The 26,348-nt window shown below is 41.3% G+C and overlaps 1 protein-coding gene across 1 annotated transcript; it reads right to left on the bottom strand.

The window, feature by feature from the left end:
• Nucleotides 1–519: 519 nt before the first annotated feature.
• Nucleotides 520–26,211, bottom strand: pms2 (PMS1 homolog 2, mismatch repair system component). The gene is made up of 15 exons (XM_068056595.1): nucleotides 26,095–26,211; nucleotides 23,747–23,886; nucleotides 21,562–21,648; nucleotides 20,353–20,455; nucleotides 19,113–19,296; nucleotides 18,260–18,427; nucleotides 16,694–16,791; nucleotides 10,063–10,162; nucleotides 9,402–9,486; nucleotides 9,014–9,166; nucleotides 5,771–6,623; nucleotides 2,932–3,099; nucleotides 2,183–2,283; nucleotides 1,786–1,955; nucleotides 520–879 (listed from the first exon to the last, which is right to left on the bottom strand). Exons 1-15 carry the CDS (start codon nucleotides 26,103–26,105, stop codon nucleotides 736–738), a joined length of 2,565 nt encoding a protein of 854 aa, XP_067912696.1. The 5' UTR covers nucleotides 26,106–26,211; the 3' UTR covers nucleotides 520–735.
• Nucleotides 26,212–26,348: the final 137 nt, after the last annotated feature.

Consider the following 26,348-nt stretch of genomic DNA (forward strand, 5'->3'; position numbering starts at 1 on the left):
GAAGATGGAATGAATTGAGACGTCGCTCTTGGCTGACATACGTTGTCCAGGCCTCGCTGCCATGGAGCAAGGTACTGAGGACACAGGCCTGATACACTTGGACTAGGTTCAGCAAAGGAGTCATTCAACTCAAGGTCAGTCAGTGCAAGAAGCAAGGTTGAATGACCGCTGTCAAGATGAGATAATGTAATGAGTCCAAGGCTGAGTGAGCTCCCAAACTGCCGACTCCTCACACACCTTCTACTGGCTCCGCTCACCAAGTCAATGCTTATGGCCACTGTCCATTGACCCTGTTGGAATGTTATGAAAATATGGGACCAGTCTTGGCAGTGATTAATCAACTCAAATACCTAGTTTCTAACATTAAGCAGACTGGAACACATCTTTGTGATTAGGTTTTGGCAGTTGATCTTGTTCCAGCAATGCAGGTTTTTGAGGAATCAAGGAACATAGAATTTTGTGGCATGCTTTTGTCACATTCCCTGCCAAGAATTTAGTAAACAGAGGTAGACAGCAGTGGAAAATATATATTTTTTTAATGGAAATGAAAAAAATTAGTAGTTTCCAATATTGATTAAAATTGCAGTTAAGCTTGTACAGAATTCCAGAAAGAGGGCAATTCACTGCTAGTACAACATAATCAGGTTTGATGATTAACTTTTAAAATGAAAACTATTCACGTAGTATAACATTCTATGATTAACAGTTTAATATACACGGGCTGAACACAGCCATTCATTCCACGGATATCATGTCCAAGTTCGCTAAATGTCTCATGGTTGGACGTCCATGTGGGCAGTTCCAGGGATGCTCTATCTCACCCATGTGCATAACCAACTTCTTCATCTCACTGATACAAAGTGCAGTCCCAATCATCACCTGTCAAAGAAAGAGTTGCACAATATAAAACACAATGATACTGCCTTCCACCTCCTTACTTCAGATGTTGTTTACACCAGTGGCCCCTTCAACAGCTTGTCCTACTGCCCATTCCTGACGGGAAACCCAGGGCAATAAGTAATGATGGGACAATTATGCAGCAGAGGACACTGCAGTTTAGACTGATCCTGTCCTCCTCACCCACACACTTTCCAGCAGAAAATCATTAGATAACAATCAGAAGCAGGAACCTAGCTTGATTTCTCCTCCCCCCACTCCCCCCCAGCAAAGGGTGTTTAAGACAATTGTAGCACATTAACTGACTCAACACAGATCAAAGCTGAGTTTTTTTTTATTGCACATGGGACATCCACTCACTAATCCATTGGGGGAGCTGGGTGCACATTTAAGTGGAAAGCCAGCAGCCACATGCAGCTATACAAGCCATCGGTGGAGGAAAGCAAAGCCCAATGCACACAGAACTCAATTTCTGAATACTGGGGAGAATCTAATGGGATAAATTGCTCTTTTAACAATTCAAAACTTGAATCAAGAGGGCACCCTTTATCAAAGTTTGGACTTAGAAAATTGGTGGCATGTAGTTTGCAGTTATGCTGCAGCTGATCCACGATGCATCAAAGTATTATTTGGTGAGCTCGTTTCAGGCTCCTTGATAATGACAGCATTATTCAGCAGGCTGGGCCTCAATGCAGGGCAAAAGATTCTGTTGAACTAACAGCAAGCATGCTGTTTAACAAGGGCATAAAAATATGATGCCCTTCTCTCAGAGTCTCAGCTTATCGTAAGATTTACAGTGCAATACATTGGTCTTTAGGGATCGTGCAATGCATTAGTGATGATCATTAAGTGCACTTTCTGGTTAGAAACGCTTCAAGGAGCACTTACCGACTTTCTACAAGCTCTGGAAGCAAACATCTGCCTGACTCTGGATGGCCGACACATAACTCCAGGGCTGTCACTCAGCATGAAAATCAGCTCCTCAATATCCTGCGGACCAAACGTCCAGTTCTTGCTCATTGGCAAGGAAACCAGCTTCACTCTGTCATTGGGAGGGGCTGTATGGAAAAGCACCAAGGACAAAAAAAAAAGGCTTTCTATAAGCTTTATAGGCTTTAGCTCAAAGTTTCAGATATTTCCCAAATAACTCCTCTCCTGTCAACAAGATACCAATGTTTGGAGAAGTGGTTCTCCAGATATTTAATATATAATGAAAGTAAAAGAATAGATCCTTGAACAAAGAGAAGTTCTGTCCTGCGTTTTAAATACAAGGAGACAAACCAACCTTGCTCATTTATAATAAAATCAAAACCATTCTTTCCGAAAATGTCCATGTTTTCCATCAGTACTGTTTCATTCACTGCAGTTAAATGAAGATTCTGGGGCCTGGAAGTTGAAAACAATATTTAACTATATGAATGGAGAAGAATATTCTCTTGAAAAAAAAAAGCAAGATCACATCTAACTTCCATTGTACTTTTGAATCACCTATCACAGAGGATGACAGGAATATTTATAGATTGTGTATAACAAAATAGAGTTACTGACAGTTAACCCCACAGACCAAATTTCAATATATGTACTCAATTATTCTATGCATTTTGAAGCAATACAATTGGAGTACATTAACTTCAACACTGAAAACCTGATGCACTTGACATTCCATTACTAGGGAGGGGTGGTGTACATCGATAAAACGGATAGGTCTCCCATCAAGGATCAGTCATTTTTCAAAGATTAGAAAAATAGGAGCAGGAGGGGATCACTCAGCTTCTCAAGCCTGCTCCACCATTCAATGAGATCATGGCTGATTTGTATTTTAACTCCATCCACCACCTTAGCTCCATATCCTAGCAAAAAAGTATTGTTCTCAATCTTGAGGGCTCCAATTGTCCCAGCATCCATTACCTTTTGGGGAGAAAATTCCAACATTTTCTATTAAGACTATAAGGTTTAGTGAAAAGTGCATTACAGGAAATAATCAATAATTCCTTTCAGACAACAGTGTGACAAACAACAAAGAGAAAACCTTACGCTATAAGCTTTTGACTTTGAAGAACCGTGTGTTGCTGCAGCATTTCAAAGTTGTACTTCTCATCAGTAGCATGCTGGTCCACAATGAACAGGTCCGAGTCCAACTTGGTGATGATAAACCCCAGATTAAACTGGCCAATGATCTCCATGCTGGCAAAGCTGTCTTTGCTGCAAACAGGAGAGGATAAGGTCACTCAGTATACGAGGCTAGTGCAATTCACTTCAAAGAAAAAAAATGCTCCATTATTCCAATCACTAAATAAGATTTAATTTGAGATATAGCAGAGTTATAATATAGGTCCAACAACAGATGGTTTGGGATCGGTTAAAAATGCCTACACGGTCCCAAGATGGGATTTCTTTTCCTCCACAATAAAACAATCAACAAAGGATCAAATTTTTATTTAAACTTTGTTTTGAAGAGACATATTGACAGCTTAGCTCAGTTGGTAGCACTTTACTCTAGACTAGCTCTACCGAGGGAACACTACTTTATTTACAGTGCTGCACTTCAGGTGAGATGTTAAACTGAGGTCCCATCTGCTTGTTCAAACAGACTATAAAAATGATGGTGGGGTGATATTCAGGAACAACGATCCACGGTTGAAAGCACTTTCTTCATCATAGTGTTACAAAAGGTTTTATTTTTGTACTAAAATCTTAGACTGGTGTGTGTTCTAAAAAACTGAAAAGAAGGATTTTCAGTAGGCCTGGACACCTGCAAATAGCTGGAATTTTGGGGATGTTGACTTTATATGCAAGAATAGGAGAAGCAAGCAGTTTCAAGGAAACAACAAGGGGTTTTGATCTCCTAAGAGCAAAACCTTAAATGACAGAGGAGAGACTCTGTCTGGTCATGTGATTGGTTCACTTCGGACACTTTAAAAAAAAATCAGAGAGTTGGACAAAAAGCAGGCTTTTTGAAACTTAGACCTGACCTGCCTGGAGACTGGAGAAAAAGACTTCTCTCTGTAAAGGAGACTTGCATCTCTTGAAAAGAAATCCTGCATTTGAAAAGTGGCATATTCCTATTGCCTCCTGTCTCTGAAGGATTCCTGCATCCAGAGTGGTTCCTGTTGCCTCCTGTGTTTTGGGAAATCCTGGAACCTGAACAAAGCTTCTATTGCTGTGTTGCTGCTGTGAGTCCTGAGCAGACCAGTTGCGACACCCTTGCTGAAAGACCAATGTGAAGCCTGCTACAGACAAATTGCCTTAACGCCTACCCATCACAGAGTGTTCATCAAACATGCGTGGAGAGACTTTGAGTGGCATCTGACTATTTGACTCTGGGACACCTTATTGTGCCCAAAACATCCTAACAGAATGTGATAAACTCAATCATTTCATTTTTTCCTTTTTATTCCTAAGAAACAGCTGTAAACAAAAAATCCTTTTTCCTCTGTTAACTGGTTTTTGAATGTATGTATGATTGCATGAGGGCGAGGAAGAATAAGGAGTGTTAAAAAATATTTTCATATATAGATTTATCGCATTATTCTTTAAGACTTCTTATTTCTTTTCTAATAAATAGTTAATATTGTTATTGTTTAAAGAAACCTGGTTTGGTGTGCTTTATTCTGAGGGACAAATAGAATGTCTAAATTGGCTATTCTTCGGTAAGGAGAAACTTTCTCGATATGCTGTGACCTGTGGAGTAGTGGGACTGAATTAACAGTGCATTACTCCCGTCTTGATCGTAACAACAGCATATTTATTATATAGTGTGGCCTTAAGTTGAAACAACATTAACGGCATTTTAAAATTACCACTGAAATTGCATTAAGTGAAACCTAGGAACGCTGTAGTGGATCTGTGCATCAAATGCTCAGCCAGAGCAGTTATGGGTGAAACAGTTCGCTTCTTTCAAAAGGAGCTGGTTAAGTAACTGGTTGTGGGGATCAGTACAGTCGGAGATAATCAATTATCTAAAATCAATGGTTCCTGTGCTGTTGAGGCTGGGGAAGGGGGCAAATGGGTTGCATGTGGAAGCAGTCGGTTAGGGTTGAATAGTGAAAATATGAGGGTGGATGACTGGAGCTTTACTGGATTAATTGTAAAGATCAAGGAGTATTTATAATAAACTTTATCTCAGCAAAGTTCACGCGAGATGACACATGGTCTACAGAAGTAGCAAACTTGAAGGAACAAATAACCTTTTCTCATTCTATGCTTTTTCATGATTATATATTTAAAAACACAACTTATTTCTGATGAAATTACTGTGCATAAATTTTTACCAGCCAGCGTAAGGTTTTGGTTAGCTCCTAAATTTGCTCCCAATTCTTCAGCTGTTATCAATAGCTGGGAAAACTTTGTAAATGCACTGAGCCCTTAGCTTTGATTACTGCAATAGAATAATTCATAGTTATATCTTGTAGAGCATTACAGACCATGCATTACATAGTCTTTTCAATCAGGTAAATAAGTGGTAATTTATAATGTATAAACCTATTCAAAAGCAAATATAAATACATCATACAAACTAACATATGTAGCATAGTGGTGATATTGCTGGACTAATGATCCAGAGACATGAGTTCAAATCCCACCATGGCAGCTGGAGAATTTAAATTTAAACCACCAAATTGTCATAAAAAAACAATCTGATGTCCTTTAGGGAAGGAAATCTGCTGTCCATACCTGGTCTGACATACATGTGATTCCAGACCCACAGCAATGTGGTTGACTCTTACCTTGAAGTGACCTAGCAAGCCATTCAGTTGTAATCAAGGCAGCGGCTCACCACCACCTTCTCAAGGGCAAAAGGGATGGGCAATAAATGTTGGACTTGACAGCGACGCTCACATTCTGTGAATGAATAAAAAATGCTGACAATTACCTAATCTCTTTTCTGAGTTCAGCTTCTGCTGCTTGATTGTCTCCGGGACTAATCTGGGCTCGAAATCGCCTGCATCTCTGCGCCTCTTTCTGTTGTGCTTGCTGCTTATTGACCATCTTCATCCTTTCAGCAAGAAGGCTCATACAGAAAGGGAACTTCACAATCTTTTTATTCATTTCTACCAGTACATCGATTTCTGAAGTCTGAAACGGTCCGAGACCTAAAGACAAGCCATCATCCAAACACAAGCTGCCAACCTTCACGCGTTTTGCGCCCTGGGTGACAGGATCGTGCAAGCAAGAACTTGTTGAACCAGCCTTCTCTGTTAGCACAGCAATGCTAGGTACCGAAATGTCACAGCCAGTCTTTTCAGTTTTCAGTTCTATATCTCCTTTCTCAGCTTCTGAAAAATTCAGTCGTACATTGGGCGAGCTAACTGCACTGTCAGAGCCATCAGTAGATTTGGACCAAGTATTGTCCTCTGGTGTGTTGCAGCCAAGTACTGAGCATGGTGTTGTGCTGCCTTTTCCAGAATCTGTATCACTTTCAGAGTTCCTGGAATCCTGCTCCATTTGTTTGGGATTTCCAGATGCTGGACAATCAGGCTGAGGGCTCCTCAGTTTACAACTGGTCAAAAATGTATGTAGTTTTCTTTGCACTGGTAAGTCCTGTTGTTTGTTAGACTTGGGCCCACATAATGATGATTGGCGTAGGGAGTATGCCTCACGTAACCTGGAAATGCTTATACTCTTCTCTTTCTCTGAATACGATTGCACAACAGGTGATTCCTGCTTGGTTGAAACAGAGGACTCTGGACCGACTGTCTGTGGAACTTTTTCAGAGATTCCTAAAACTGGGAACAAAGCTTAACATTTAGAATCACAAAATGACCTGTCCAATATTGCACTATATGCTACTTGGACCTTTATCGTTCAGTCAGTAGAATGGCACACTTATCTGGTCAATTTCCAACATATTGGTAACAAAAGTTTTTTTAAAACATTTTCCTGGGTTATGGGTAAAAGTCAACGTAATCTGGGACTACAGTCATGCGAAAGGCAAAGTAGGTTGGCCGGGGTCGGGGGGGGGGGGCGGGGGTAGGTTCCCTTCCCTGAAGGACATTAATGAAGCACTTTTTTTCTAAAGCAACAATTTGGCAACTTTTCATGATGGTTTTTTTGGTGCCAGCCAACAAATTACCAAATTTACTGAATTCTATTTCATTGCTTGCCATCATGGGATTTGAACGCATGACCTCTGGATTGCTAACCCAGTGACAAAACCACAGTGCTACATGCCCAAGAATTATTGCAATAAGATTTTTGGTTGATGGGAAGAGAAACTAAAACTGGTGCATTTTTGAAACTGAAAAGGTCGAGCAATGAAAGTGTTATAAATTTCAGCTTTCACAGGTGCACTTAAGTTAATAATTCTGTCATGCAGGCCTCCACCTGCCAAGAATGAGACACATATTTCACCACATGAACATTAAAACTTAAAATTGTTGCTGGGAAGAAAAGAGGGCCTATCACAAGGAATTGCCAGGCCCCTCGCTGGAAAGATGTTTTTTGCATACTAGCAAACAGTGTTGGAACAAAGGAACCAGTCACTGCCCCAATACACAAACAGACGCGGTCAGACCAGTTTAGTCACATGACTAGTCACATGAATTTGAACTTGCCACAAAGGATTTGAAGACAGAAAGCTCTTTGCTCCTAGACTGAAAAGACCTCTCTCCTGTCTGCTCCCATTTCTCTCCCACAGAACTGAAGACCCATTGAAGACACATGAACCCCAAGAGAGAAAAGTCTCCTGCAGTTAACAAGGTTTAAAAAGAATACTGGGCCCCAATGAAAAGCAAGACTCCCTACAAAAGAACTGCAGTGAGCTCGAAGCACAGTAACAAGAAACTTTACTGATATTGCCTCAAAACTCTCTACCTTATTTTTTCTTCTGCTCTTTTCTGTCTCTATTTGTTTGTATCGTGTATGCATGCTAGTATGGGGCATGGCATGTATCCGTAGGCGTTAACTGAATGAGAGACTAAGTTTAAGTTTAATAGAAATTTCACTTTTCTTCTTTAAACCTGAGAAAACCTGGTGTGCTGGTTTCTTTGCCTTATAATTGGAAAGCGGTGAACAGGGATTCACCAAAGGAGAGTTTAAAACATAAACCCTGTTACAATAAGACCAGGTGAAGGCTAAAAAGGACCTCTAGACACCTTTCTCATCTGGTCGTAACAATTTCTCAACTTTGAATCAAAATTCTATATACAGTGACATTTGTGAACAGTCAGCAACGGCTATAGTCCATGCATACATGCCAGAGACGGACAAGTAGCATTGTCTCTGAAATAATTTATCTGTAATTAGGTGCAATTTAAAACTCTCAAAACGATAGTGCCCTTCACAAAGTGTAATGTACTTTCAAGTACTACAGCAGTATTTTACTTGTATCTTTCCATCTTTAACTCTTAAGGTACCAATTACACAACTAAAATAAAAACTTTTTTTTAAAAAACCATTCAATACAGAACACATAAAGCCTAAAAACTACTGTTTGTGATATTATCGTATGAACACTGTCACCTTCCAATACCATTGCTGGGTCACACTATCTTAAGTGAGGTATTGTTGAAATTGCAGCATACATTGCTGATCCTTCATCGTCACTGGGTCAAAATTCTGGAACTCGCTACCGAGCAGTGCGGTGGGAGTATTTTTACCACACTGACCTCAGCGGTTCAAGAAGGTGACTCATCATCATCTTCTCGAGCACAATTAGGGATGGGCAATAAATGCTGGGTTTGCCAGTGAGGCCTACATCCCAGGAACAAATGAAAGAAGACAGAATTTGATACAAGGACATTAACTGGCCATTTGCTGCCAACATAAATAAAACTTTCACAGGGTTCTGCGGTGAAGTGCTTATATTAGAATGACTTGATTGAACTACAGCTCACGTTTAGCCATATATTAATCTATAATGTTCTTGTAACTCACTGACTAACATTAATCTACAGTACTTACAGTTCACTGAGAGTCATATATTAAATAACAGCTACACTACAGGTTTTTACTTTTGATAGACTTTCATGGAATATTTGTCTCTCTATAGTTGGTTAAACCTATAATACACTGTATGCTGGAACTAAAAGACAGAAATTGTTGAATATTTTATGTTCAGTTTTCTCACACACCAAAACCTTTTTTGGTTGAGAAGGACTGTAGCTGTGTTCTGTACCTGGCATCTGAAGAAACTTCTGATTAACGCTGAGCTTGTTAACATTAGAATTGTACATCTGAATAAGGGATGTCTTCAGGATTGCAAGAAGCAGCTTTTCCTCCTGAAGAAGAATCTGTCTCTTGTCTGGTGTAACATTGAGGTCCACACATTCTAAAGATGGCAAAGCACATCTAGTAAATGAAGATGGCTGAATTTATTAGGAGAATACATCATACCATGGCTGTATAAGTCAGCACAGAATAGATGTCTATTACTACAATTAATATGCAATTTTCTTTATTTTCTTATTTAAAATAAAACTGTTTAGTGCATTAGTTCACAATGTTTTTCAGCCAATTTATTCACAAATAAAAACTTCTAAAATATATGCTTAACTGTCACTTACCAGAGTCAACACAGATATTAAGGGCAACAAATGGATACTGGTGCCTGTTGTACGTGTGATATACTTCATTTACAAGTTTGGAAACCTAAAGATAAAGTTAAAGCATTTTAGTCGTCATCAAATAAACAAACACAATGATCGTCACTAGATGGATCTAGTTAGACTTTTCATTAAATTATTTCTCCATTCTTGCCAACATGTTGATTGTTTCAATTTTTTAATGTCTCTTGAAATGCATAACTGTTCTTGGCTGAGGTCAGGCAGCCAGTCAGTATGATAATGGTGTAGGCTGACTCAACCTCACAATTTTTCATTTATTTCCTGTGACAAGGTTCATCGCCTCTCAACGGTCTGAACAAGATCACAAACTGACCACAAAGAACCACGGGCACTGACCAGATCAGGAACTGACCACAAGGAACCACGGGCACAGACCAGATCAGGAACTGACCCCAAGGAATCACGGGCACAATCTATAATCAGGGACTGGACACATTTAGTGACAACAGTATTGTGAACAGTGGTTGTTAACCATAACCTCTAAATTGCACAGGGCCAACAGCAGGATGCAAGACCATTTATAGCCATTGCGTGTCGACAGCGTTATCAATAGTCACTCCGATTCAATAACTCACAAATTTGTACTGTTACTGCTGCTTACCTTTGCTGGGTCACATGGTCGCTGATTGATAAAGAAAAACTGTCGATCGGTTGAACTCCTGCCAACACCGTGATCGCTGCGAGACACAAACCCTGTGATTCTTCAAGGTACCACAGAAAGGAAAGTTACTGTTATTGCACACAAAATATTATTCGTTAGTATGAGCTGCCAGGTCAGCAGAATAGCTGTGACTCTCTCTTGCCTCTCTGCTGCGGTTTACTATGAAACTACTCCAGGATCAGGGAGATACTCCCCATCGCTGATGTTTAGTTGCCTAGTAGCAATGCAGATCTAACCAAAGGATCGCATTGACAATTAAGTGTACCCATATACAGAATGGAAGGGTGTGTACTTTGAACAAGCAATACCTTGCTAATCAACGATGTGAGGGCATCATTCCTATCCTCATGCAAGGCTGACACATGCTCACTTCTACGAGAGGTCACTGGATAGCAATCAAGAGGATGCCTCCATCTCTCTATTCCCCTTTTCACCTAGTAGCACTGGAGTTAATTGCCGGTCTTCCTGAGACTCGTACCTGGGATCTTCCCAGTCTGTGTGACCTACTCACTAACTTCACTTAGTCATGGGGGTTGGTAGAGCTGCAGGCATCTGACTTATCTGAACTGCAGGATAGAAGGATATGCAGAAAGGATGAGATGGAGTACAGTGGGAGGAGACTGGTGTGGAGCATAAACACTGGCACAGGCCAGCTGGATCGAAGGACCTATTTCTGTGCTGTAAAGTTTGTGTGTACGTCACCTTACACAAAATTTTCCTTCCTCTTCAGCTATATGAATATAGTCCCATTTTTATATACAAAGTGGGGAATTTAGAGTCAGAGTTATACAGCACAGAAACAGCCCATCGTGTCTGTGCCAGCCATCAAGCACCAAACTATTCGAATCCCATTTTCCAGCACTTGGCCTGTAGCCTTGTATGCTATGGCATTTCAAGTGCTCATCTAAATACTTCTTAAAAGTTGCGAGGGTTCCTGCCTCTACCACCTCTTCAGGTAGTGTGTTCCAGATTCCAACCACCCTCTGAGTGAAAAAATATTTCCTCAAATCCCCTCTAAACTTCCCTGCCCCCTTACCTTAAATCTATGCCCCCTAGTTATTTATCCCTCCGCTAAGGGAAAAAGTTTCTTCCTATCTAAGCTATCAATGCCCCTCATAATTTTGTATACCTCAATCATGTCCCCCCTCAGCCTTCAAGATAGTCATAGAGTTTTACAGCACAGAAACAGGCCCTTCGGCCCAACGCGCCTGCACTGACCATTAAGCACCCTTCCAAACCTAATCCCACTTCCCCATAGTTGGCCTGTAGCCTTGTATGTTATGGCATTTCAAGTGCATTTCTGAATACTTCTTAAATGTCGTGAGTGCTCCTGTCTCTACCATCTCTTCAGGCAGTGTGTTCCAGATTCCAACCACCCTCTGGGTGAAAGTTTTTTCTTAACTCCCCTCTAAACCTCCTGCCCCTTACCTTAAAACTATGCACCTTAGTTATTGACCTCTCCACTATGGGAAAAAGTTTCTTCCTATCTATCCTATCAATGCCCCTCATAATTTTGTATACCTCAATCAGGTCCCCCCTCAGCCTTCTCCACTCCAAGGAAAATAACCCCAACCTATCCAGTCTCTCTTCATAACTGAAATGCTCCAGCCCAGGCAACATCCTGGTGAATCTCCTCTGCACCCTCTCCAGTGCAATCACATTCTTCCTATAGTGTGGTGACCAGAACTGTACATAGTACTCCAGCTGTGGCCTAACGAGCATTTTATACAGCTCCATCATAACCTCCCTGATCTTATATTCTATGCCTCGGCTAATAAAGGCAAGTATCCCATATGCCTTCCTAACCACCTTATCTACCTGTGCTGCTGCCTTCAGTGATTTATGGACAAGCACCCCAAGGTCCCTCTGTACTCCCTATGGTCCTACCATCCATTGCATATCCCCTTACCTTGTTAGACCTTCCAAAGTACATCACCTCACACTTCTCAGGATTAAACTCCATTTGCCACAACTCTGCCCATCTTACCAGCCTATCTATATTGTCCTGTAATCTAAGGCCTTCCTCCTCACTATTTAAGACACCACTGCGAACTCATCTCCTATATTCACGTCTAAATCATTAATGTACACTATAAACAGTAAGGGTCCCAGCACCGACCCCTGCGGTACCCCACTGGTCACAGGCCTCCATTCGCAAAAACAACCCTTTACCATCACCCTCTGCCTCCTGCCACTAAGCCAATTTTGAATCCAATTTGCCAAATTACCCTGGATCCCATGGGCTCTTACTTTGTTAACCAATCTCCCCTGCGGAACCTTTTCAAAAGCCTTACTGAAATCCATGTAGACGACATCAACTACTTTACCCTCATCTACACCTCTAATCACCTCCTCAAAAAATTCAATCAAACTGTTAGACACGATCTCCCCTTGACAAAGCCATGCTGACTATCCCTGATCAATCCCTGCCTCTCCAAGTGGAGATTAATCCTGTCTCTTAGAAGTTGTTCCAATAATTTCCCTACTACTGACGCTAGACTCACAGGTCTATAATTACCTGGTTTATCCCTGCTACCCTTCTTGAATAATGGTTTCACAGATGAAAAACCTCACCTGTGTCCTCCGGCTCGACACACAGATTGCCTCTTGGATCCCTAATGGGCCCCACCTCTTCCCTGGTTATCCTCTTGCCCCTTACATTCTTACATAACGCCTTGGAATTTTCCTTTATCTTGTCTGTCAGTGATTTTTCATGCCCCCTCTTCGCTCTCCTAATTACTTTTTTAAGTACACCCTTACACTTTCTATACTCCTCTCAGGCCTCCGCTGTTTTCAGAACCCTGAGTCTGCCTTAAGCCTCCTTTTCTTTTCTTATCTAATCCTCTGTATCCCTTGACATCCAGGGTTCCCGGGACTTATTGGTCCTACTCTTCACCTTACAGGAACATGCTGGACCTGAACCCTCGCAATTTCCTTTTTGAATGACTCCCACTGGTCTGATGTAGACTTTCCTATAAGAAGCTGCTCCCAGTTCACTTTGGCCAGATCCTATTTTATCATATTGAAATCTGCCTTCCCCTAATTCAGTACTCTTATTTCTGGTCCCTTTATGTCCTTTTCCATAATAAGCTTATGGTCACTATCCCCGAAATGCTCCCCCACTGCCACTTCTACCACTTGTCCAGCTTCATTCCCTAGGATTAAGTCCAGTACCGCTCCCCCTCTTGTAGGGCTCTCTACGTACTGGCTCAAAAAACTCTCCTGAATGCACTTGAAGAATCCCACCCCCTTTCAGATTTTTGCACTAATACTATCCCCTATGATATAGGGGAAGTTGAAATCCCCTACTATTATTACCCTATTATTTTTGCACCTCTGAGATTTGCCTACATATCTGCTCCTGTATCACTGCCTGACTGTATGGAGGCATGTAGTACACTCCCAGCCAAGTGATAGCTGCCTTTTTGTTTTTAGGTTCTACCCATATGGCCTCATTAGAGGAACCTTCTAAGATATCATCCCTCCTTACTGCAGTAATCAACAGTGCAACGTCACCTCCTCTTTTACCCCCTCCCCTATCATGTCTGAAGATTCTATACCCTGGGATATTAAGCTGCCAGTCCTGCCCTTCCATCAACCATGTCTCAGTGACAGCAATAATATCATATTTCCATGTGTTAATCAACGCCCTCAATTCATCTGCCTTACTAGTAAGACTCCTTGCATTAAAATAGATACAAATCAGCCTTGCATTATTTGCTTAAGCCTTAACAGGTCTACATTTACTCTGCCCTCCAGACTGACATAGCTTCTCATTTATATTTGATTGTACAACACCCCGAACTGTGCTTCCACTCTGTATCCCATCCCCCTGCCAAATTAGTTTAAACCCCCCCAACAGCACTAGGAGATACTTTTGAAAGTCTTTGGAAACAATGATCAGTAAATGAACCATCTGAAAGCACTAGGGGTTGCAGTACACATCAATAGCCGCTAGAAGGTGTACAGTTCACACTGGAAATGATTGTTCACTGGGGCTGATATGAACAATTATTGATAATTACACAGCAAGTAAATAAAATGCTGAGCATTTGAAGTATTGTAATTTATTAATATACTGCTTCTTTTTAATAAAGTGGGATATCTAGATTCTTTGATTTCATTGCTCTAGTCCTCATTTCCTGCCATCCCCCAAGGAATAGCATCATTTAGGAAGTTCAAAACTGCATCAACTCCAGAGGTTTAAAAGCTGGATAACCTTTTCTGATGAGAAAATCAGAATAAAGTATGCCTGTCATGCAGACCCCCACCTGCCAAGAATGAGGTATAATAATTTTGTCACATGAACATTGATTTTAAACTGTTGCTGGAGTGAAGAAATGACTTGTTAAAGAGATCACCAGACCTCTGACTGGAGGACATTTGCATACTAAGAGACGTTGCTTGTGGACACAAAGGAACTACTCCCTGATCCAATTAACCCAAATGGATTTTGATCACCAGACACTGAAGCTGTAAGGAACTCACCTTCCCAGGGACTGCTAAGATGCTACAATCTACGAAGACAAGACTGGTTAAACCAGCTGGTCACATGATTAACCGGCTGGTCCAGGTTTTGAATGAGACACAGGACAGTTTGAATTCAGACTAGAGTTTTCAACTGAAGTTGGAACAAGGAAGCCTCTCTCCTGGCTGACTCTCTCTCACTTTCTCCCAAGCCACCGGACCCACGGAAGACACATAAACCTCAAGCAGAGAAAAGACTCCCACATCGAAACAAGTTGAAGCGTGAACTGAGCCCCAAGGAACTGCAGGATTTACTGTCAACCAAGGACTCCACATTGAACTCAAAGGACTGTAATTATAATCCTGATATTGCCTCAAACTTTTCCCCATTACTCTTTTCTACTTTTTCTGTCTGTATCTGCGTGTGTTTATCGCGTATGCATGCTAGTGTGGTGGTGCCGCATATTCGTAGTCGTTAATCAGATTAGAGTTTACGATTAATAAACTTCCACCTTTCTTGTTAAAATCTAAGGAAACCTGTCTGATTTCTTTGCCTTACAATTGGAGCAGTGAACAAGGATTCACTGAGGGGGGAGCTAAAAACATGGTGTTTCAAAAATTAAACCCTGTTACGGTTAAACCAGACAAAAGCTGAGAGGGAACCTCTAGACCCCTTCTCACCTGGTTGTAACCATGACCCAAAAACATTTTTCCTTTAGCCACTTTAGCATTTCTTACTTATGTTTGTTAGCATGATGAAATTATTCTACCCTAGGATTGTTTTTACCTACACTCTGGTATATGGAGAGCTACCATCATATTTTATTTAGAAATGTTCTCGGGATGTAGACATCGCTGGCAATGCCTCATTTATTACCCATCCTTGGTTGCATTGAGGTGAAGCCTTCTGTGCTTCATTTATACAAATGTGTGGCTTTCTGGAAAGAAAGACTGGCTTGCATTCCTATAGCGTCTTTCACAACCTCAGGATGTCTCAAAGCCAACTCTTTTCCAAGTGTAGTCACTGTTGCAATGTAGGAAACGAGACAGTTAGTTTTGTGCACAGCAAGCTCCCACAAACAGCAATATGATAATGACTAGATAATCTGCTTTTTAGGGATGTTGTTGAGAGATAAATATTGAACAGGACATCGGGGAGAACTCCCCTGTTCATTATCAAATAGTGCCATAGGATCTTTCACGCCCTCCTAAAAAGGCAGATGAGACCATGACTCTATGACTTGCGTTTAATGTCTTATCTGAAGGATGGCACCTTCAACAGTGCAGCACTCCTTCAGTACTGCACTGGGAGTGTCAGCCTAGATTATGGGATCTGGTCTCTGGAATGGGACTTGAAACTACAACCTTCTGACTCAGACAAGAAGGATACCCACTGAGCCACGAATAACTCTTGTCAGACTGCTTCAGGCAGCATAAGAGTCATATAGTGTGGATTAGTGTTATCCTGTATAGGCCAGGCCGGGTAGGGGCTGCATGTTTATCTCCGAGGCACATTACTGAACCTTCTGTGTTAATTTTATTCTAGTGATAGGCATCAAATTGCCAAGTTAATTGAAATCAATTTCACAACATTTAATTTTACAGTGTACACTATCTAAATGATACTCTTCAGCAATTTGTCAAGGCTTCTTTGGCAGAACCTCCCAAACCCATGACTTCCACAACCTAGAAGGACAAGGGCAGCAGGTGCATGGGAACACCACCATCTCCAAGTCATTTGTCATCTCGACTTGGAACTATATCACCGTTCCTTCATTGTCGCTGGGACAAAATCCTGAAACTCCCTCCCCAACAGCATTGTATGAAAATCCACACCACATAGCCTGCAGTGGTTCAAGGCAGCAGCTCATCACCCCCTTCTCAAGGGCAACTAGGGGTGGGCAATAAATGCTAACCTTACCAGTGATGCCCACATCCCGAGAATGAATGAAAAAAATCTTGTTCAATTTCTGTCTACTACTAAAACAAATGTTAAAATCAGATATATTTTGTAAGACCGTAGCCCCTCGAGCCTGTTCCATTATTCAATATCATGGCTGATCTACAGCCTAACTCCATATATTAACTATTGAACTTCACTCACCTGTAGAGCTTTTCATGAATGTCATCAGGATTAATTCCATAATCTTCACAAATAGCCTCACTAGGGTGCAATTGAACAAAAGGGACAAGATTCTGTAACTGGAAAATACAAAAAACATATGATACTACATAGAATCATATAGAACAGAAAGAGGTTATTTGTCTCTTCATGCCTCTTTGAAAGAGTATCCAATTAGTCCCACTTCCCTGTCGTTTTCCCATAGCTCTACAAAATTTTTCCGCTTCAATTATTTTATTCAATTCCCTTTTGAAAGTGGTTACTGAATCTGCTTCCACTGCCCTTTTAGGTAGTGCATTCCAAATCACAGCAACTCGTATCTCTATTTCAATGCTGGTTGTACAACACTGACTGGAAAGCTCTCAATTTGGCAAGAAGCTCTGGCTTAAGTTTAACCTGCATATACAATGGCGACATTAGGCTTTCACAAGAGTAGGTTAGTACCACAGAAATACAAATAACATTTATACAACACCTGATCACACTGTCAACTTTACTTTTAAGGATGGAATGGTTACTTCACAAGCAAACATGGGAGCTATTCTAGCACTAGCACTATCCCCAATGCAACTATGAAATGATTGGCCAGTTACTCTGTTCCTTAGTGGTGTTGGTTGAGGGAACAGTGTTAGCCAATACACTGGGAAAACTCCCTACTCTTTGAATAGTGCCTTGGGATCCTTAAATGTCCAACCGAGCAAGCACATGAAACTTTCGTTTAAATGTCTCATCTGAGGGCAGGAAGAAACACTCACTCGGCACAGCATTGGGTGTCAGCCTAGACTATCAACTCAAGCCCTGGTGTCAGATTCTTAATAAGGAAAATATAAATTAATGCTACACGACAGACAATTTCTTCGGTGTGGGTAACATGTATGAAAGCATTCGGTGTTTAATGAATTTTTGTACTACTCAATGCTGTAGAACACAGAACTTCCCAGTGTCAGCATTAAGCACTCCCATCAAGGCCCCTACTACTGTGCTCCAACCTCCACACCCCTTTGTTACTTGTTTGTGGCATCTCTAATTCTCAAACCATTAAAGCACTGACACAGAATGCATATGAAACGATGATACTGCCAGCCCTGCCTGCCCCATGGGAAACTCCTTGCTTTCCCTCACTCAGTCGATCACATTGTACAAATACATCAACGACACAGAAGCTAACAACTTGGCCTGCTTTCCATTGGGAGCTAAAAAGAGTCTGCCTGCATGGGGTGAATGGGAGAGTGTGAAAGAAGCTAAAAGAGTGACCATCTCAGCTTGCAAATATGCTGAGTATGTTAACCTGGCTGTACTGAGAGGACTCTCCATACTAATAGACCCAGGACAAGGAGTCTTCCCAGTGCAACAAACAGACTGTGCCTGCCTCCTGCAAGTAGCTGTAACAGTGGAATATATCAGGTATCCGAAATACCTCAAGATTTCCCTGACAGAGGAGGCAGCATCAGGATCATTTTGGACATGACTGAAGTGGAACACAGGGCGGAGGTTACTAGTGTAGCTGAAGGACTTCTGTCCCAAGCAGATGCACTATAAATATTTTACCTGCTTTGATCCAAATACTGCGCTGATGTTTTCCTTCAATGCGGTGCATCCACTGGTGCAAAAAACAGGGTTTCTTTTTCCTTGTCCAACCTGATTTGTGCAATTTATCCGTATACCTGTAGAAATGATGCAATAGGCCTGCAGCACCTGCGCCATTTTACCGTATTCCTTTTTTAAATAAAACAAATTAAAAGCTTCAGATTTATAATATTGCAGCTTGAACATTAAAATTTTCTAAACACAGGATGAATATATTGCCATCAGACTTGTTGGAGAACCAAGCACCCAAACTTATACTATGAAAATGCATTTAAGGTGAAGCTAGATAAACACACGAGGGAGAAAGGAATAGAAGGGTTATTCTGATAAAGTTAGATGAAGTAAGATGGGTGGATGCTTGCGTGGGCCGTAAACACTGGCACAGATCCACTGGGCTGAATGGTTTGTTTCTATGCTGTACATTCTACGTAAAAAAATCTGCAAATGCTTGAAACTGAAATAAAAGCAAAAAATGCAGGAGATGTACTGCAGGTCTATCAGTATTTGTAAATGAAAAGATGGGTTCTTTCATGGAGTTCACACCCAAAATTTTCAGGTGCTGCGTGTTTCCAGTGTTTTCTGTTTTTGTTAGTGTACAAATTCTAACTACAATACAATTACTGGCTGTGAGTCAATGGAGAGCAGCATAGGTAATAGGAAACTCAATTTCCTGAGCTACCTCACCTTCCCAATTGTATTAGAGATAGGTACCTACATTAGACCTAGGGAGGGGTTGAGTGAATTAAACATTCAAATGTTTTCTGTTGCTATTTTTAAGTTTTCATGAAAACCATTTGAAACACAGAAAACTCACCTTTTTAATATTTCGCTGAAACTCTTTGTGCCTCACTGGAAGTGTGCAAAACAACTGCTTAACACTAACCGTCGTCCCTTGCTGTCGAGGATGTGGCACCTTTTCGCTGATGTGCCCGTTATGGTCAAAAACTAGGCGGGTTCCGACCTTGGCGGTTTTGTGACATGTCACGACACTAAGGTCACTGGTAAGAACAAAAGGACAACTTTAAGAGCACATTTCCAGGGCTGCCTGATCCCTTCCCTGCAGCTGAAAACAGAGCAAAACCGGTAGACTTAAATATGTATTTGTCAACTCCAGACTAGATTACTCTCATTGTTTTCTTGCTGCACTCTCATACTCTGAAAATACCTGTCCTTCTTGCTCACTAAACAGGCTGTTGGTCTCCCAATAAAAAAGAAAAAGACTTGCACTTATAGAGCACCTGTCACAACCTCAGAATGTCCCAAAGCGCTTTACAGCCAATGAAGTACTTCTGAAGTGCAGTCACTGTTGTAATGTAGGAAATAAATTGAATTCAGAACCCTCGTTCTCATCTATAAATCCTTCCATGGAATTGCCCCTCTCCATATCTAAAACCACCATCAAATCTTCCTTGACTTTCTATTTTTTATATTCCCTCCCAAATATTGTGTGCCTATGATTCTGGCCTTCTATGTTACGAGGCAGACCTTTCAGCTGCATTGGACTAGCCCTTTGAAACTCCCCCTCTAAAACTCTGCATCACTCTGTCCTTCCTTAAAATTCAGTTCATAACACATTTCTTTGACTAAGCTCTCAATCACCTCTACTACCAACTCACTTCCTGTCTTGGTAACCATTCTTTTAACCCTAGTTAGGAAACTCCTTGGTACAATGCTTGTGTTAAAAGCACTATATAAACACAATCTGTTTAAAAATCAACAGTGTGATGCCTACTGCATACTCATGTCCGGTGGGTGAGTGTGGTTACCTCTCCCATTATATGGGTTGCAGCAGCCCATAAAATTCCTCCCCCCACATAGGGTAAACCTGCCTGACGGCTGGTATAAAGATGGTTATGGCCATTGGAGCAGCATTCACATCAGAGCTTGTCAAACTGTTAATCACTCAGCCTGCAAATCCCTCCACTCTTCACACTGTTCTCCAAGGGAATAGTCTGTAAATACAATCTATGACTTCAAAAACAACACTGCCTAACACAGCAGATTATATGTACAGTACAGTGTAACTGTTGATACTGAAGGTGCTATCACAATACCTCAGTGCACACAAGGAACTCAGAGCTTCACCTCTAAATCCGAAGGTCTCCACATGTAAGAGGTCAGAGAAATCTTGCAACTTGGAAGTGTAATGCTTCAGTGCTTTCAAATGAATAAATATAAATTTGTGATATGCAAAAATATTAATTTGTTACACAAATGTGACTACAGTAACTTCTAATTTAGATTCACAATTACGATTAAATTTCACGTTTCACTAACAATCAGAAACTACTAAAGTTTTCAATCTTATAGATATTAATCCAACAGCTTTAAATCTATATTTTGAGTTAATTTGAACTTCAATCAAGATGAGGGCTGTTGGTGCTTCTTCTTGCTGGGCCAGTATAAAGTGCTCTTAGTTCGGGTACTATACTTAGACACAGAGTAAAGCTTCCCAAAACAAGAAGAGCACACCCTCCAGTGGCTCATGGTCAACTTTTAAACTTATTAAATTTATCCAGGATCAAACTTTGGGCAATTCTGTCCTGTGCTTACTTAGAACGGAGTTCAGATTGCCCAAACTCTCATCATTGAGGCTCCTTATAGCCAGTAGATACAAGATTTTTAATATTGGTCCAGGCTGGTTGAACATTTGGGGGAAACAAAGAACTTGCAAAAAGGAGACCGCTGATGCAAGCTGCCCATAATTTACAGGTTTCACTGTACACAGAATATCTGAATACCAACAAAGCGAGCAATCTGTTGACTATATGAACAAGGAGGAGGCCTTCGAGGCTGTTTCATCATTCAATTAGGTCATGGTTGACGTGTATTTTAATTCCATCTACCCTCACAGGTTCCATATCACTGAATACCCTTGCCCAACAAAAACCTATCAATCCCTGTTTTTCCATTTTCAATTGACCCCAAGTGCCAACAGCTCTTTGGGGGGAAAAGCTTCTGTAGCAGCCTACCAACTGCTACACTAAATAGACTGGGAGTTGTACTCCAATGCCAACTGAGATCTTCACTCAATTTCATGGTGGATTGGAATTCATCAGATTTGGCTGGGACATTTGATAAAAGGAAGTCAAAATGCCATTGGAAGGATCCTTTCCTACACATTTTAATCACCAGCACCAAACTCAAAATATAGAAACGAACAGGAAATTATAATATTTGAAATATAAAAGACTAAGTTGCCTCTCCATTTCGCACCTGAAATTGTCACTATTTTTATAATTATTCTCCTACTAAAAACTTACTTAGTCCTTCAAAGTTTTTTTCTTCCACGCCATCTCCGTTGTCTGATACTTCAATCAAATCCGCTCCAAATTCTTTCAACTTAATATCTGAAAAACATGCAGCACAAGAGATAGGAATAAAAATTAAAATGTTAGATATTTCTTGGAGGAAGTTGGTCACTCTGGATGTAGTCAAAGGTTTAACTGCAATAGCTAGAATGGCTTTCCAATGTGGCTGTACCATAGCTGTACTGGAAAACAGCTGCCCTTTATAGAAAGCAAATATAGTCTCCAGCGCCTAAACCACCCGTGTTTAAATTGGGCAAATACTGAAAACCATTTGCCATTAGTATTACCATCAATTACACTGGCACCCTTTATATTGTGTTAAGCATGCTAGCTACTTGGGCAGAACCAGGTGTTCAGTGAGCAGCCTGCAACTCAGATGCAATTACCATGTATACTTTATCACCATGTGATGTGCTGTTCGTTAATATTGAGGGCATTACAAGAAATCGTGAACACCAGCAATTGACAAGGGGCAGCTTTCAAGCCTCAGGTTGATTTTTTTAAAATCAGGTGCTAATAAGAGGATTTCAGATGCTCAAGTGATGTCTGAAAGCCATGTTCACTTTCAGTACTTTACAAAAAAAGCCTCAAGACATCAGCTATCGGCACTCTACAATTCCCTTCCTAAAATTCTCTGCCTTATCACATCTCCTATCACTTTCAACAGCCTCCACAAAACCTACCTTTGGCTGCACCTACAATCGCAGAATTTTTACAGCGCAGGAGGCGGCTATTTGGTCCATCGTGTTGGCAACAGCTCTCCAAATGAGCAATTCACCTAATGCCATTCCCCCACTTTCTCCCCACAACCCTGTACATTCTTCCCTCCCAGATAACAGTCCAATTCTCCTTTGAATGCCCCAACTGAATCTGCCTCCACACATACAAGTGTGACGATGAAAAATTACAGACTAAAACTGAAGAGTTATAAAAATTGCCTTTGTCTTTTAAATAAAGTGAACAACGTGCTCCAAAATAGCCACCGAAGGTAAAAAAAAAACTTGGCCTTTGCATATTCAAACTGTCTGACAGGGATAAAGGAATACCTTCAAAGCCAAGAGGTAACAATTGCACCCATCCTACACCCATCCAGAAACATTCCCAAATTGAATGGGTTCTTCTGAAACAAAGGTATAAAGTAGCCGTATCCTAGGCCATTGTCAGTCACTACAGGAAGAAAATACCTGTCTCCTATCAGAGGGAAGATGTAACAATTTTTTTTTTTTACCTTAAAAGGCAGCCCTAGACTGAGAGAGACATCCAGAAAGAAGCATCAAAGAAGCTTTTCCAACTAAAATGGCTGGGAGAATTTCAGCAAGCCAGAAGGGACGTGCCCTGCTGCAGAATTCTGCATCTACACTTATACAGCAGTGAATTGGAAATGATCCACTGTCTTCAACTGAACCTTCAAGCAAGAGAGAAACCTACAAACACCTCAGGCCTGGAACCAACAAAAACTTGACTTCCAAGAGAATTCAACAGGTTTACTGTGACTCCAGAAACCTACCCCCACTTACCATCGCTTTCCCCTTTTCCTGCCTACTTGTCTATTCTTGTGTGTGTGCATGTGCACACGCGTGCGAATGAGTGAATGGATGCGGTTGTGACAATTTCAGGTTAAGGTGTATTGATCAATAAATTATTGATTTTCCGTTTAAAACCTACAATAAAAGCTGTTGCTGTCTGTTTATTTGAAAAATAAAATACAAAGGGATTAAACCCTAACAACAAAAAATGCTTGCTGTGGTCAGGTGGGAGTGGAACAGTGGGAACCACCCAAACCCCTCACCACGTGACCGTAACACTTCCCATATACCTCCTCCCAAGCTTGTTTCTCTTTATAAAGTGCCTCGGGAAATTTCACTGCTTTAAAGTTGCTAAGTGCAAGCTGTTGTTGTCATTTGCTACCAGCTGTTAATTGACGTATAATTAATGTCCCAGGAGGGTCTCTTCAAAACAGCTGTCTGAAATACCTGAAAGTACAACAACTTCCTTTATCATAGAATGAACAGCACAGAAGGCCAGTCAGCCCATCATGCCCACGCTAGCTCTTTGAAAGAGTTCCTTCCTGCTCAGTATATAAATACAAACTGTTGAAAAGTAATGTAGATTTGGATTAGTCATATTTTGTCCTCACCAATGTTAGTAGCTCCAGCATCTAGACTGTTTTCCACCAACTCTTTTACAGCAGTGCTGAGGCTTAACACAACTTGCCCTGAACAAATCTGGTGCACTGACTGTCGGTCAATTGGCTTGATCACTCTTGCAGGCGCTGAGCTAAATCAACAGAAAATAGAACACTATTGAAACAAGACCACACTAAGCACATAAAAGATAATTAGGTCAGTCATATTAACAAACCCACAAAAAAACTCACATACACACTATGCCAATCATTGTGGTTTAATACTGGGTAATTTGATTTTTTTTTTTACAGGCTGCTTGGAAATTTTAAAAAATGCACACTACTTTTTTTTATTAACCTGACAGCTTACTTCTGTCTTCTATTACTGGTCTCATACCAAATAAATTGTCACTGGAACTTTACACTATGAGAGAGTTTTCAATACTGCAATGCAAGAGAGGGTTAACGTTTAAAAACGAATTCAAAGGCCTCCCTTATCCATGTTGATCTCGCCATCCCACTTCTGATTTGACAGTCTAGTTTTCAGCAAAATATAGAAGTCACAGGATGTAAGAAAGGAAAGTTTGCATTTATAGAACACCTTTCACGTCCTCAAGACATCCCAAAGCACTTCACAGCCAACACAAACCTTTTGATGGATCACTGACATTGCTGTCAGCAAATACAGCAGTGAGATCACTGACTAGTAAAACTGTTCTTAATCATGTTGGAAGAGTGATAATTGTTGGCCAGGACACTGAGAATTCCCCTACTCTTTTTCCAAATACCCACAGAGGATCTTTGACATCTACCTCAGAGGGAAGATAAGATCTGGGTTTAACATTTCTTCGAAAAGCTGGTAGCCTTGACAATGCAGCACTCCCTTCAGTACTAGATTATGTATTCAGGTCCCTACAACAACAACCTGCATTTATATAGTACCTTTAACATAGAAAAACATCCTAAGGCACTTGAAAACAGCATAATCAGACAAAAATTGAGACCGAGCCAAAGAAAGATATAGGTGCACAAAATCTTGGTCAAAGAGGTAGAGTTTAAGGAAGATTTTAATAGAAGAGAGGTGGAGAGGTTTAGGGAGGGAATTCTAGAGCTTAGGGCCACAACAGCTGAAGGCACCAATGGCGGAGTGATGAAAATTGGGATGCATTATGCCATAAATGGAGGAGCGCAGAGATCTTGAATAGTTGTAGGGCTGGAGATGGTTCCAGAAATAGGGAGGAGGGCAAGGCCACAGAGGGATGTGAAAACAAGAATGCAAATTTTAAAATCAAGACATTGCCAGACTGACAGCCAGTGTAGGTCAGCGAGCACAGAGATGCTGGGTGAACTGAACTTGATGCGAGTTAGGACACGGGTAGCAGAGTTTTGGATGAGCTCAAATTTATGGTGGAAAAAGACTTGCATTTAAAAAGCACTTTTGACAACCACAAAAGGTCCCAAAGTGCTTTACAGCCAATGAAGTACTTTTGAAGTCATAGAATTATACAGCACAGAAACAGGCCCTTCATGTCTGTCCCGGCCATCAAGCACCTAATTATTCTAATCTCATTTTCCAGCACTTGGCCTGTAACCTTGTATGCTATGGCGTTTCAAGTGCACATCTAAATACTTCTTAAATGTTGTGAGGGTTCCTGCCTCTACCACCCCTTCAGGTCATGTGTTCCAGATTCCAACCACCCTCTGGGTGAAATTTTTTTTCCTCAAATCCCCCTGCCCTATATCTTAAATCTACAGGCCCTGGTTATTGACCATTCTGCTAAGGGAAAAAGTTTCTTCCTATCTAACCTATCAATGTCCCTCATAATTTTGTATACCTCAATCATGTCCCCCCTCAGCCTTCTCTACTCTAAGGAAAACAACCCTAGCCTATCCAGTCTCTCTTCATAGCTGAAATGTTCCAGCCCAGGCAACATCCTGGTGAATCTCCTCTGCACCCTCTCCAGTGCAATCACATCCAAACTATGTGTGATGCCGTGATGCCCAGAACTGTACACAGTACCCCAGCTGTAAAGTAGGAAGTGCAGCAGCCAGTTTGTGCACAGCAAGCTCCCATAAAGAGAAATATGATCCTGATTGAGGGATATTGACTAAGGAGACACCAGAGAAAAACCCCCCTGTTCCTGTTTGAAATAGTCTCAATGGGATTGTTTACATCCACCTGAGAGGACAGACCACGTCTCTTTAACCTCTCATCTGAAAGACGGCATCGCCGACAATGCAGCGCTCCCTCAGTACTGCATTGGAGTGCCAGGGGAGTCTGAAGGGAAATGAAGTGACTCCAAGTCCAAGCCACGCGAGCACAACCCTGGACAGACGTGCTTCCATTCTCTGGGACTCACCAGACTTCCATTACCCCCACAAAGAGGACACAAATGCGTGACAAAAGCCGCAATCCTCACTTGACGAACCGACACCAACTAAAAGCCGCACACCACCGTCGGCGCCACAAACGACCAATCAGCGGCTCGATTGAGCCTGGGTGCCGCGGCCCAGCGCGGCGAAATGCCCTCTGGGAAATGTAGTCCGAACGGGGCCCCTACCCATGCCAATTCTGCGTTCTAAACTACAACACCCATATTGCCAAGCGCCCCGC

Source organism: Heterodontus francisci, chromosome 24, assembly GCF_036365525.1.
Source record: "Heterodontus francisci isolate sHetFra1 chromosome 24, sHetFra1.hap1, whole genome shotgun sequence".
Taxonomy (NCBI): Eukaryota; Metazoa; Chordata; class Chondrichthyes; order Heterodontiformes; family Heterodontidae; genus Heterodontus; species Heterodontus francisci.

Bases quoted from the DNA above. Each gene is read 5' to 3' on its own strand.
- pms2 (XM_068056595.1), bottom strand. The intron at 20,456-21,561 runs GTAAGTTTTTAG...TTCATTTGAAAG, and splicing joins AAAAAACTTTGAAGGACTAA to CACTGAAGCATTACACTTCC. The intron at 1,956-2,182 runs GTTGGTTTGTCT...TTTTCCATACAG, and splicing joins TTTTATTATAAATGAGCAAG to CCCCTCCCAATGACAGAGTG.